At 49.2% G+C, this 13,343-nt stretch overlaps 1 protein-coding gene across 4 annotated transcripts in view; it reads left to right on the top strand.

The window, feature by feature from the left end:
* Positions 1-3,082: 3,082 nt before the first annotated feature.
* Positions 3,083-13,343, top strand: part of RNF123 (ring finger protein 123) — a 47,863-nt gene continuing 37,602 nt past the window's right edge. For 2 of the 4 annotated variants that reach the window (XM_050979252.1, XM_050979249.1), the window contains exons 1-9: positions 3,083-3,172; positions 5,340-5,532; positions 6,553-6,637; positions 8,632-8,711; positions 9,506-9,603; positions 10,747-10,801; positions 11,127-11,212; positions 11,938-12,024; positions 12,475-12,542. In XM_050979252.1, coding sequence (XP_050835209.1) covers positions 5,451-5,532; positions 6,553-6,637; positions 8,632-8,711; positions 9,506-9,603; positions 10,747-10,801; positions 11,127-11,212; positions 11,938-12,024; positions 12,475-12,542 — 641 coding nt within the window. In that variant the 5' untranslated portion in view covers positions 3,083-3,172; positions 5,340-5,450. Of the gene's footprint in view, positions 3,173-3,202; positions 3,324-3,388; positions 3,462-5,339; positions 5,533-6,552; positions 6,638-8,631; positions 8,712-9,505; positions 9,604-10,746; positions 10,802-11,126; positions 11,213-11,937; positions 12,025-12,474; positions 12,543-13,343 lie in introns of those variants that run through there. The other 2 variants (XM_050979251.1, XM_050979250.1) reach the window with 2 other exon arrangements.

Below are 13,343 nucleotides of genomic sequence, written 5' to 3'. Positions count from 1 at the left end.
CGGTCCCTGACCCCGACCTCAGCTCCTCACTCCTCGATCCCTGTTCCCCGTCCCCCGGCTGCAGCTCCCGTTCCCCAGCGTGATCGCTGCAGTACCAACTGAAGGTTTCTTTCTCCCTGAGAGGACACCTCAGCGCAGTATCATAGAATCATTTAGGGTGGAAAAGAACTCTGAAGATCATCGAGTCCAACCCGTGACTGATCACCACCATGTCAACCAGATTGTCAAAAATAGGTTAGAAACTGTTGTCAAGTAGCTAATAATTGTTAAGCAGGTACTGTTAAAATGTTTGGGTTTTATATTGTAAAAGCGGTTAAAGGGTAGTTCAAAGAAATACGGTACTCACCGTACCGTATTACACCTAAATAAAGTGCATTGCCCCCAAGCCAGCCTGGACAGAACTGTAATGGGCCAATAAAGCGCCTATAACCTTCATGCAAATGAAGGATCCCAACAGAAACCAATCTAAAAAAACAAAAAACAGGATAAAAGGGGGGCATCCGATCGTGTGCCGCTCCACCGGGAACATCGGGAACATCTCTGCTCAAGAAAGGAAGATCCAGCACTGGCTCTGCAGCATCCTCGCTCGTCGGGAATGCTCCTGCTCGACCCTCCAAGCTTTAGCCCTTATAATAAAAGCTGAAATCACTTTAGCTCCGGGAGTGTGCTCCCGTTTATAACAAGACCATGGCACCAAGTGCCACATCCAAGCTTGCCAAGGTGCTTGTTCCCTGAATGAATCACTTCTGTCAGCATCTAGCTAATGGAGTTTTGTCATGCCCTAGCCTTAGAAGGCCAAGCAAAATACAGAAAGGCTGGTGAGAAAATCCCAAACACCAGAGTTTGGCTTAGAAGGTGGTTGGTAAAAGAGGAGGTCTGGGAAAACTCAAAAGGCAGGAGCTGAAGGAAGCAGTCACTCCCAGCAGTGTCACACACCTGGTATTGTAGAACTTTGGGAAGTTCAGGTTTTTATCCTGATCCTGAATTGCATTTCAGACCTGAATTCTTCAAGGCTGGATTTCACATTCCTTTTCCCTATTCTGGTTGTACCTGAGCCATTGTCTGATTGTTGTCCAGGCAGGTTCCCTAGTGGACTCTGATGCTGGCTGAGAAAATGTTCCAGCTGCCTGGGCACTCCACCTGAGCCCATAGCCTGGTCTGCCTTCCCCCAGGAACTGCTCCTGCCTCTGGATCAAAACCTGTGCTACAGCACTGTTGCTAAAGAACACCAGGATTGATGAAGCAGCCCCCTTCTCAGTAAGTTTCTAAGGGTTAAATGGCCTCTGCTCTATACTTCCCTCTGGTTGCCTTTTTTCCTTCACAAGACATCCTCACAGGCCTTCCAGAAGGTGTCTCAAGGAGAGGTTTCAGTCTCCCCTACCCTACCTGCTTCCTAGCATATTGCAGAATCTCTCACTCACAGGAGAGGAAGCTCAGGTGTGTTGGGAGATGACTTGGGAGCACTGGCAGAGGTAAATGGTCAGCAATACAGAGGCTGGCACAGGCCTCTTCCACACAGAATCCCTTGTTTATTTCAGGTAAATTCTTCAGTCTGTTTGGATCCAGTTGAAGAGCCAGGACAGTTTCTTGACCATGTCTTAGTGCAGTGTCCACCAAAGTCTTGGGTAAGTCCAGACTTGTGACTGAGAGGAAGATCTGCCAGGTTCAAGAGCTTTCCCAAGGTGGTTTCCAGGAAAAGGCTATTTCTTGAGCTCCACCAATGCTATAACCAAATGAATGTGTGAATTGTGGATTGTTTCCCATACCTGACCTGAAGGTTGTATGTGAGCTCAAGAACTGTATCAAGTAGATTGCTGTCATATTTGCACACAAGAAAACATTGACAGAAGTGGAGAAGTTCTGTTGCTTTCCAGAAGTGAATTGTTCAGCCAGTCTACATCTCCACTGTGCCCCAGGGTCTGGTGTTAAGATGGAAAGAATGACTGAATTGTGTGGTGTTGTGATTTCCCCATACCTTAGGAGAGTGAAAGACTGCAAAGTTATTGTTTCTGAGGCAGAAACCTTTACATTTTGATGAGTCTCCTGTGAGAGGCCTGAGTTTAATAGCAAAGAGAAGCTGCACAAGGTCAAACTTCAGGACATAGAGCATTTTGTTCCCAGTGGTTGTGTGGCCAGATACTTTTGTCAGGCCTGTCAGTGCACTTTATAGTGCTGGTGAAGTGGGGTCTGGGCCAGAAGTGGGGCACAATGCACGGCAGGTCCTGGAGCAGCATCTGGGCTGCCTGTGGAGATTCTGGGCCCAACACTGCAGGCTGGAGCAGTTTTGGATCCACACGGGCCCAGGGGCGCTGGAGCATCTGGAATTTTCTGGATCTGGGGAGACACAAGAGGACCTTGATGGCAGCTGGCTGGTGGTTCTGGGGCTGCTGGAGTTGGTGCCCGGGAGCTGTGGGGTTGGTGAGGCTCTGGCACAAGTTGCCCTGAGAAGCTCTGACCACTCCATCCCTGCAAGGCCAGACTGGATGGGGTTTGGAGCAACCTGGTCTCGTGGCAAGTGTCCCTGCCCATGGCAGGGAGGTGGAATTAGATTATTTTCCAGGTTCCTTACAGCCCAAATAATTTTGTGAATCTATGTTTCTATCTTGAAAGTGTCAGATGCTCCAGTCCATGCTCCCTGGGCCCTTGTGGATTCAAGACTGCTCCCATTTGCAATGCTGGACCCAGAATCCCCACATCCAGCATGGACACCGCCACAGGACCTGCTGTGAACAGTCCCCCAATACACTGATCCCACTCCACAGGCACAATAAAGCACACTGAGAGGCCCCACGCTCATGTGTCGGCTTCCTCCTCCTCCTCTCTCTCCGAGGGCAGGTGCGGGGTCTGGCCCAGACGGTCGTTGTCTCCCTGGCTGTCGGCAGCACCTGCCCTGGCCTCCCTCGTGCGGGCTGGCCTTGGCCGCTTGCCCACCTCCACGGCGGGGAGCTTCGCGTCTCGGCGGCCCCGACCCTGCTTGGTTTCCTCCGGAGAAGTTCACACAAGCACCGGGGGGTCTCTGCCGCCGGTTCTTCCCCGGGGCAGGGCACCGCGGCCCTGCCCTGCCCGAGCGCGGAGAGAGTCCCGCCCGTCTCCCGGCAACGCGTCCCGCCCGCCCGCCATGGCCCTCGCGGGTCGCCGTAGCGGCGGCGGCGGCGGCGCGGCCGGGCCGGCGGTGAGTGCGGCGGCCGCGGGGCCCGGTGCCGGCAGCGCGGGGCTCCCTCGGGGCCGCGGGGGGCTCGGGGCACGGCCGGCTCGGGGAGTGTCGTCCGGCTATGCGGGAGGCGCCCGATCGGGGGGTGGCTGCCGCGCCTCACGGGTTGTAGGCAGGTGTAAGGGGTTCTCGGCTTTGGGGTGTTTGTGGGCATGGAGAGTCCTTCCGGGTTTGGGGTGTCTGTGGCTGCAGGGAGTGCCGCCCGCTTTAGGGGCTGTCTCTGGGTTACGGGGCGCCGCTGGGCTGCGGGGTGAGTCCGGCTTTGGGGCAGGTTCCTGGGTGTGAGCAGGGCAGTGCTGCCCGGTGGTTGTGGGCTGGGGGTGCCGGCAGGTTGGGGTGCCAAGGGGACCCACGCCTGGGATGAGGGCAGGGCAGTTCTGTGATCCGTGTCGGGCTGTGGTGTTTCCCTCTGCCTGCTGCGAGTCTCAGGTCTCTGCCGGCAGCTGCCAGACAAAGTTGTGTTGGCCGGCCTGGCTTCTCGGCCTCCTCGCCTGCCTCCAGTCGCCTCTACTTCAGCTCTGGCTGCTCCTGTGCTGTGTGTTCTGCCCTGCTGCTGGAAGCTGCTTGCTTTTGCCGAGAGAAGGGAGTTCAGCCCGGGGCCAGGCTCAGAGCAGGGCGTCTTTGCTTCCGTGAAACGCACATGGGGCAGATGTGTGTCCCCCTGCTCTGTCCTTTCTCAGACCTGTTGAAAGTAACATCTGCTCCAGCTGAGCAAACACCCTGGCACTGCAGCAGTGCCTGCACTGCATCTCATATGGTGCCAGTGTGGTGGGGCTGCGTGCACTGCCTTGGGCATTCAGGCTGTTTCAGCAGCGCTGGTTACCAGAGTGGCTGCCTTTAGGAGAGCCGTGGGCACTCCTGACTGCCCTCGGGTGTTTTTAACTTGTTCCGACAGAGGTGAAATCGTGTCATTTGTCGAGTACTTTTAGCATAGTACACATTGTGCTGTCTGCTCTGCTTTGGTAGTAAACGATGAGTTTCTCATTATTGTTTTATCTGTTGTTTTGAGTTCCTGACGCATCATTCAGGGCCTTTGATCCAGGCTGGTTTTTGCTTTGTTCCCTCTGTTTTGCTCAGCAGTGCTGCAGGAGGGAGGCCAGGCAGTGTTGCTCCACTGATGAGTGCTGGGGTGGTCCTGAGGAAAGGGGTTTTAGGAAACCCTTTCCCAAGTCTAGCTGAAGCTCATGTGGTACTTATGTCACTTGGCACTCATTTTCTGGAGTCACTAACTTTTCTTGGGTTCACCTTAGTTTCTGCTCTGCATGAGATTGCCAACAAGCATTTAATTCCTTCAGTCTTTGCTCCTGTTGCATCTTCCTGTTGCTCTGTGTGTCATAAAGTGCTTTGTCAGATGGATGCCCAGGGAGAGTCTTCCAGTGAGGGTTGTCTATTGGAACATTTGGAAGCAGGAGAGGGGTATAGCCGAACATTTGGAAGCTGGATGGAACTAGCCACTTGAATGTATTCTTTTTGTCCTGGCACATGTCAGCTCTGATAGAATTCTAGTGATACCAGGAAGGTTCCTGAATCTGTAGTCGTGGTAGATTTTCACTTGTAAACACTATTGTATATTACCTGTGTCTACTTTTGTCCCCATGTCTCTGGGTCTTTCACTTTGTAGTCAGTGATATTCTATTGTAGTCCAGTCCCTCTGCATTTGTCTCATTCCTTTTTCCTCTCTCTTTGTTTTGGGTAGTGGAATAATCTAAACACCTGCTAAACAGAAGATTAACCAGGCTCATGTTGCTGTCCTAAAAAATACAGAGCAGGAGGAAAAGGCAGAAGTGTTTGTCAGGACATGAGCAGCAGCAGTGTGGCGTGGTTCCCTGTCTCAGCGGTGTTTGGCAGTGTGGTGGCTGTGGCCTTGTGCTGGCCCAGTGCTTCTGGCCCAAGCTTGGTGTGAAGGTTGCCTGTGTTTCTGGCTTGGTTGTGCCTGTGCCTTTCTTTGGAGTGGGGTTTGTGTGGCTGTCTGGAGTGTGGCTTCATGGTTCTTCTGCTTTGGGAAAGTTGGACAGCAGTGGGACTGAGAGCAGGGTTGGCAGTGAGTTGGTTTGGGGCTCTTGTGTAATGTCATTAGAACATACAAGACTGTGGCTATTTTGTAGCTTATCCCTGTTGTTTAATTCAGGTAAACCAGCCTCCAAGAAAGGGAGAAGTCTAAAGGAACATCCTCCCCAGAAGGTTTTGTTCTAGGCGTCTGCCCATCTTATGTCTGCTCTGGAAGTGGTGCCTGTGAAGAATGACGTCGAGAGGTGCTGGGACTGCTTTCTCAAGGAAGAATTACAGGCTGAGCACTGAGCCAGAGAAGTCCAAAGTCACAGGTAGGGTCCTGTACATGCCTTGTGAAAAAGGAGCACTTTGGGTCCAGGGAGCATCCCTTATCTTGATTGAGATCAGCTGCCTTCCAGTTGCAGTTACCTTGGTAGTATGAGGTGTAGGGGGGCTGAAACTGAGTAAATCCTCAAAGTGAGATGAGATTTTGGATGGGACATTCCTGCAGTACTAATGACTCCAGAAACTCAGGTCACAGAGGCTTTTCTTTAGCACACAGCCCTGCCTCATAAGGCTGGAGAATGTTTTGTTGCCTGCCTGCCATCTAATTTAGGGAGTTCCCCTTCCAGGATGAACAGCTTGTCAAATTCTCAAATGAATCCTTTTCTGGGAAATTCTGCTACGTGCCAGGCAGTCTGGTTTTTTTCTTGGTGTCACCAATCCAGCACAAGTGTGCTTATGAGACCACAAATTTGGCATTTGAAGGCACTGTTGCACTCAGAAACAAGGAATGCTGCATCAGTGTGACACTAAGGGTTGTTTAGTGAACGTGAGGCACACATCATTAAAGAAGGTTCTGGGTTACATGAGGTGAGCTGCTCCTGCAGCCTTTCCATCTCAGCATCTTTTATGTGGTTAAGAGACATCCTGGATATGAATAGGACATCAGGAATTGCAGTAGTGTTAAGATTTTTTTTTTTTTTTAAATGAAATTGGATTCCTGCTTTCAGCTTTTGGAGTTACTTTAGCAGGAAGTAGCACAGCAGGATTCCTGAGGATGCACTTCCACCTGTGTGGAGCAATTTATAGGCTCCCAGTTGCTATGGCAGAGCAGCTCAAATTGGAAAGAGTCTTTTTTGGGGAGATGCACCCAATAATGCTGGACTCTGGTTCTGCAAGTGAGGACAGTAAGGTGATGAATGACTGCTTGAAGCTGCATTTTCCATTGTGTTGATCAGCAAACATGAACATAATTTAACCATAGTTACCAGTTTCTTGCTTGTACATGAAATTCATGTTTGAGTTTACTCCAGACTCCCTAAGCTTATTTCCTTTCTGTTTCTCTCAAGGGATTGTGAACAGCAGGCTGCTGAATGATTATCTGCATCGAGTCTTCACCAGTGCTGATGGGAACCAGCCTGCAGCTGCTTACAGGTATCAAACTTCTCCCTGCCCAGGTGGCCAGCGATGCCACCTCCAGATAAACAGCACCATGTGAAAGGAAAGATCTTTTAGTGCCACACAGTGATCTTTTGTTGAAAACACAGCAGCTCCAGGTTACAGAAACACCTCTGAGGTCTGCTCTTTTAATGGCTTTTTCAAACTGCAGGCCTTGTGAGGAAGGATTCTTTTTTGCCTGAAAAATCCCATATTCCAGCACACTAGGCAATTTTTTTGAAATAAAGTAGGCATTCACCTTAATGTTCCTATTCCCCCTTTGCTTGTAAGGAAGTGCAAAATGCACATGTGTCAGGTGCAGGAATTCAAAATAGTGCCCTGTAACCTAAAGGCAAGACTGTTGCTGATCCTTGCAATACCATACATTTTCCAGGCTGTGGAACTGCTGGTACTTTTATTAGGAGTCACCAAAGGAAGAGAAACACAAAATTCCTGTTTAGTGACTGCTTTTTTCTTATTCATTTTCAGTTCTCCTTCACCTTTTATCCCAGAAGCTTGTAGTGTTGGATGAAAAGAATTCCTCTTGCATCTCTTTTGCCAGAGGCAAGTCAGGCAGGTTCTGGGCAGGTAGGAGTGTGGCAGAGTGAGGCAGGCCTGTGGCTCCTGCTGGTTGGCAGTGCTGCAGCATGGCTGGGGTCACATTCCACGGGCTATACTTAGGACTGCCAGCTCCAAGTGAGCTCAGAGCTGCTATAAATAGTTCTTGGCCCTCTGGCTCTTGGTGAGCCGGGGTGATGGTGCGGGGGAGGCAAAGTGGGTCATATTACTTTACCACAAGCTTTCCTGCCAGAAAGCCTTGGAACACTCCATCTGCCTGAGCATTTTGGTTTTCAATATTTCTGATTTCTTTGCCTGGTGATTAATGACTTGAATGCACAGAACTGATAGTTTGTTGGGCTGGTCTCTCTGTTTTCCTGCCTTCCACCCTTTTTCCCTGAACGTGGCTACTTGGTAGAAAGCCCAGTAGCAATCAAAGAGGTCTTGGAAATAACATTTGCCATAAGAGACTTTTATGGTATGACATCTTGCCTTCAGAGGCCTGAATTCTTTGTAGAGGAGCTCACTGCAGACATCTCTCTGCCTGTCTCATGCTCTTCCACTCTCCTTCCACAAGTCCTCCTTCATGCCAGTGCTGATTAAGCAGCTTTGCTGAAGCCACCCTTCTCATGCCAGCCAAAGCTGATTCTTTGGTTTCACTTCTGTGCATCTTCACATCCATCAGGCTTTCACAACGCCTCTCACCATTAGGGTGAGAGGGAAATCCCTAGTCCTGGACAAGTGAAAAGTTGTTTCCCAGATGGCTTTGGAAGTTGGAAGCAGGGGTAGGAACAACTAGTGGTTCTCACAGTAAAAGGAGGCTCTTGTGCAAGGATCAGCTAAGTAAACTATCCTTGAAAGGAGAGAACCAAGGAAGGGCAGTAAGTTCTCCAGAACAGTGGCCCAGAGGGGATGCATGAGAGAATTTTCAGTATGAAAACAAAATGGTTTTAGCTGTTTTCACAGAGAGAGGATGCTGGACTAGCCTGACCTTTGTCTGAACTGCTACAGCTGCTGCTGTGGTCCTCTTTCTTCTTTTGTATTGCAAAATACTTTGGGGAAAAAAACGAATCCTGACTTAGGCCATGTTTGTCTGATGCTGACTGCAGCAAAGTTGTGTCCATAGCTATTGGTGGTGCAGCTGGTTTCTTGCTGCCTTGTACCACAGTTTTCTTAATGCCACAAAACACTCCTGAGTAGAGTGAAGACTTCGAGATTCTTTGTTAACTACTTGGCTTGTTTGTGCTGTATTTGGTCCTTCCTTCATTCATTGTCCCAACACAATAGGCAACAAATTCCTTAGATTCATGACATGAAACAGATCGACAGAACTTCATGACTCATGTCTCAGCATAGGACACTGGTCTGGGCTACAGCTCTTGAAATATTGAAGACAAAGTTTTTTTAAGAGCTGCTGTGTGTTTATTCCCTAGGAAGCACCTGACGTTCCAGAACCTGCAGGAGCACCTTGAGCGACTGCTGGCAGAGGAGAATGGCTCTGAAGACAGCAGAGGTAGGAGATACTGCCCATCCAGTTTGTGCTTCTTGCTTGTGCTGCTTCATTGGGAAGGACAAGTTGTATCACAAAAGGCATTTCCCTGAGTGAGCTCTGTTGTGCCTCCCTGTGCTCTAATTTTTTGTGCTTTTAAATCCTGCCTGTGAGGGGCTCATCAGCCAACCTTGCAGCAGGTTTGTTTGCACATGGAGGCAGATTTCAGGCTAAAATGTCTGGAAAATCAGTTTTGGGGGTATTTTACTGATAATGATATGCCAAGCCATTGCTTTGACCAGGAGTGTGCAGTGCTATCATCAGTGAGAGAAGCAGAGACTCACTGACAATTACTACATGCTGGTCTCCACTGCAGGTATTCACTTTGGGCCTCAGGCTGTACCCTGTGTTCTTACTACCATGGTTTCTCTGAATGAATCAGGATGTGGCACAACACAACCTTGCTCCCCTCCTAGAAAGGCGAATTTTTCTCGCTGGCTGCAGTCAAAGTGTGACATGTTGGCCAAACTTTTGGCACAGAGTTTAGCCTTTGAATTTTGTCAAAGTAAATTTTTCAGGTGATGTGGAAAACTTAATGTGGCCTGAATGCTGCGTAGCTGAGTTGCTGTGAAGACTTTCTTTTAAATCTCTCTCCTTTTTTGAGTTTCTCAGGGTCCAACATAGGCAACACTATCATAATCTTCCTCCCCTGTAGCAGAATCCAGGTGCTGTTGCAGTCTGGCCAGAGGTACCCAGTGGGTGACCTGGTAAATCCTGCACAACTCTCCACAACTAGTTTTCTGCAACTCTTGTTTCAGATCAGGTAGCAGAGGGCCGGCTTGGTCCCTCCACTGTGGTTTTGGACCACACGAGCGGCTTTGAGGGGCTTCTGCTGGTCGATGATGACTTACTTGGGGTGAGTGTGTTGCTGGACACAGCAGAAAATGGTTTTGTGGGACTAAAAGCACTTGGAGCTTCTTGGTTTGTTCTTTGTAGTGGATCCCTGTCAGCAGCTTTGTAGCGTGTGGAGTTTGCCCTGAAAGCTGCAGGATCCTGGAGGAAATGAGCTCTCCTGGGAAAAAGTCTAGCAGTGCCACTAAGTGTCAGCAAGGTCTGAGTGGGGCTGTGAGGAAGTGAAAGGACTACCCTGGCCTGGGGGCTCACTTAGATAAGCAGCCAGCTTTCCTGTCCCTCCAGCAGCCTGCCTCTTCCTTCCTTCTGGTCTTCTTAAAAGGCTAGAAAGAGGCTGAAGCTGAGGTTTTCCTTTCTCCTTTGTTTCCACTAATTACCTGCTTGCTCCTTAGCTGATGTTCCCCTTGCAAAAAGTCAGCTGAAAGAATCCACTGGAATTTAACTCTTTTCTACTTCAGTAATTTCTGCACTCCTCTCACCCCTTCACTGAGCAAGCACATCCCCTGCTCTTGAGCTGATTCCCTCCTTAATCTGTGCCTGCTTTTTAGTCTTTAACAATTCAGGCTGCCCTGGTCTCCCCTTTCCCTTTAACCACCTGCTGTGGATTGCTTTGGTTGTACCTAGAACTGACCCACAGAATGGATTCAACTGGCTTGTCTGTGAATTCCTTGTTCCTCTTCATGGTCTGTCCCAAGATTGCAAGAGTCAGGATTTAACACAGTTCAGTTCCTGGGCAGCATGTTACCTGCCAATCCTGGCCTTTGGTCTGGATACCTTGAATCTGTCATTTTTTTCTAACTTGTCCAGCATTCATATATCTTTCCCATATCACAGTCACCTTTGTATAAACTTCTGTGCCAATTCACTGGGAACCTGTCTGTCAGCCTGTTGTCCTTGTACTGATCCCATGCTGGGTGCTTCACTGGGGTCTGTCAAGTACAGATGAGCTTGTGAAGGACCCTGGGGCCAGTTGGCTCCAAGTACAGCTGCTGGGGTGGGGAGGATGTCCCTTCTTGTCCCTATACTGTCCTTGTGAATAGCTCTCCATCTTGCTTTGGTTTTGAGCTCTAGGACAGAGGGAGTGGGAAGGACTGAACCAGCTTCTCTTTTTGCCTGACATTAAAATATCTTTTGTTTGTTGGTCCAGGTGATTGGCCACAGTAACTTTGGGTCCATCAGGGCCACAACATGTGTGTATAAAGGTAAGGAGATGAACCAGTGCTGCTTTGAGAAAAGACCCTTGGAGGAGTGTATGGGGTGTTAAACAGCTGGAGAGCTCAGGAAATCTGGAATATGTTCCAGAGCTTGAGCACCCTCTTCCCCAGTTGTTTCACTGAACTTCTCCAAGAAATGAGAAGGATGGGGGATTCTGATGCCAGAATAAAGGGGTGGGAGGGGAATCCTGGGGATGTCCTGAGCCTCCTTTGTATGCCACATACATTTCTGTGGGAGCAGTGTCAGGTTCAGCTTCTCTAACAACAAGCCAGGGGACAAGAATTCACTGTGTGGCATCTCTTTCTCTTTCAGGGAAATGGATTTATGAGGTGCTCATCTCCTCCCAGGGACTCATGCAGATTGGCTGGTGTACTCTGAACTGCAGATTTAATCAGGAGGTAGTACAGTTACTCTGGGGGATGCTCCTCCACTGCTTTTTTGGTCAGTGTAGAGCATTGCATTGGTGCTGTGCCCTGCTGGCATTCACACTAAAAATGCCATACACAAACACAAAATGCCAGGCCTGCTATTTTAAGAGTCTTTACAAGACTCTCTGGTCTGTGTCCACAGAATGGTGCTTAATGAGAAAGCTTGTGCTGGGTATGTTGATGTGCTCTTGTTGCATGTAGAGCTGCTAGATATTGACTTTCAGCTGATATCTTCCCCAGAAAGTGTGTGTGTCTGCAGTGCTGGCTGCCTGTCCCTTGGGATTGGCCTCAGCAGCTGGTGCTACAGGGCTTTTTTTGCCCAGGGGACGGTGAGATGTTGTTTCATCTGGGTGGGATGTTTGGTGCTGGAAAGGGATGTCAGCTGCAGAATTTCACTAACTTGTCACTCTCCAGTATGTGAGAGGGGAAGTGATGGGCATCCCAGGGGGCTGTTTTGATAGAAATGAGAAGTGTCAGATGCCAGTACTCTTCTTCTGACCCAAAAATAAGCAGGGAGTGGTGCATTTCTCTGAACCAAAGATCACAGGCCACTGGATTCATTCCTAGAGTGAGGATTTTTCCCAGGCAGAGCATGTATGCTGTCAGCTGCTCTCCCTGTCTTCTGGTCTCTTGCAATGAGAGGAATCCTCTGTGCCAGGTCTGGTCTGAGTCTCCTCTTTCATGTTTTGTTGCAGGAAGGCGTTGGGGACACGCCAGATTCGTATGCCTATGATGGGAACAGGGTGCGCAAGTGGAACGTGACTACTACAAACTATGGCAAAGTGAGTAGCTGTCCCCCAGGAATTGGGATGGAGAGGAAGGAGCAGAAAGCAGGTGACTCCTGCTCACTGGATGCTGCTGGGCCTTGTGAAGTGCCCTCAAGCCTTTCTACCTGCTTCAGTCTGTGTACCAGCACTTGTCTGTACTTTAGAGGTGCTGGATGTGCTTTGTTTAGCAGCCCCAGCAGACTGATTCCCAGCATAGTGCTGCTGTTGGTCCCTGGAAGGCTGTGGTTCTCTGTAGCACATCAGAGCATGGTGCATTGTTGGGATAAATGTACATTCCTAGTGCCAGAGGGGAAAAACATCCCAGTTGGGCTTTAGAAGTGCCTGAAAATGATGTGAGCTCTCTCTTCTTTAACCCTGAATCACAAGGGATTGGTTGGGTTGCAGTCTTTCTTGTGGGAAAACCCTGGAAATACATGTTTAACCTCTTCTCTCCCTTTCCTGCAGTCCTGGGCAGCAGGAGACATCGTCAGCTGTCTGATAGACCTTGATGAGGGCACCATTGCTTTCTGCTTGTAAGCATCTTTGCCCCATTCCTTGCTTTGTTTATGTCTGTATGTCTGTGTGCAACAGAAAGGTTACCTCACTGCTCAGCAGGTTGCTGAGCCCTATTTCTGCTCTCTCCCCTTTATGTTCCTTGGTAGTTCTGGCCTTTGTTTTTCTGTCTTTTGTTCAGAAACCATCTGAATAGGGTGTTGGGTCCCAGTTCAGTTCAGTTGAAAACATTTGGCAGGAAGATGTTCAAGCTACAAAATCTTTGTAAAGTTTGCCAGGGTTTTAGAGGGAAGGGCATCTCTTGTGATGTTTAATGCCACACTTGGCTTTAATTGATTGCTTTTGTAGTCAGTGTAGACCTTGCCTGTCCTAAATTCACAAGGAGCTGTGAAAAGATTGATAAATCTCCATTTTCCAGCTCCCATGTACAATGAGAATTGTTCTCTGGCCCTGGCCTGCAACAAGTCAGTTGCAATTAAAAACTGTTAGATGGTCTGTGTCATCTTTTATGGAGGAGTAGATTGAAAGCATTATCCTTGATTGCCACCAACATCAAATAGATGAGGCTAAAAAATCATATGCTTTAAAATGTCCTGCTGCTTTAGTTATCTCACAGATTTGGGTTGCCCTTGAAGCTGGGTGGGTTCTGCATGTTGTGTAGACCCCAGTGCCTTCCCGTGCTCATATGAAAATGAGAGTGATCCTGTGCTTCCTGTGACTGTCACTCAGCAGAGCTGTGACATTTGCATGTGTGCCAGGTTGAGAATGACAGGAGGCATGACTGACTGGCGTGTCCGTGTTGGCATGTTGATATCTGTATT

Source organism: Serinus canaria, chromosome 12 (genome assembly GCF_022539315.1).
Source record: "Serinus canaria isolate serCan28SL12 chromosome 12, serCan2020, whole genome shotgun sequence".
NCBI classification, from domain to species: Eukaryota; Metazoa; Chordata; class Aves; order Passeriformes; family Fringillidae; genus Serinus; species Serinus canaria.
Note: the sequence above shows the minus strand (reverse complement) of the source record. Positions and strands in the feature narration are given on the sequence as shown.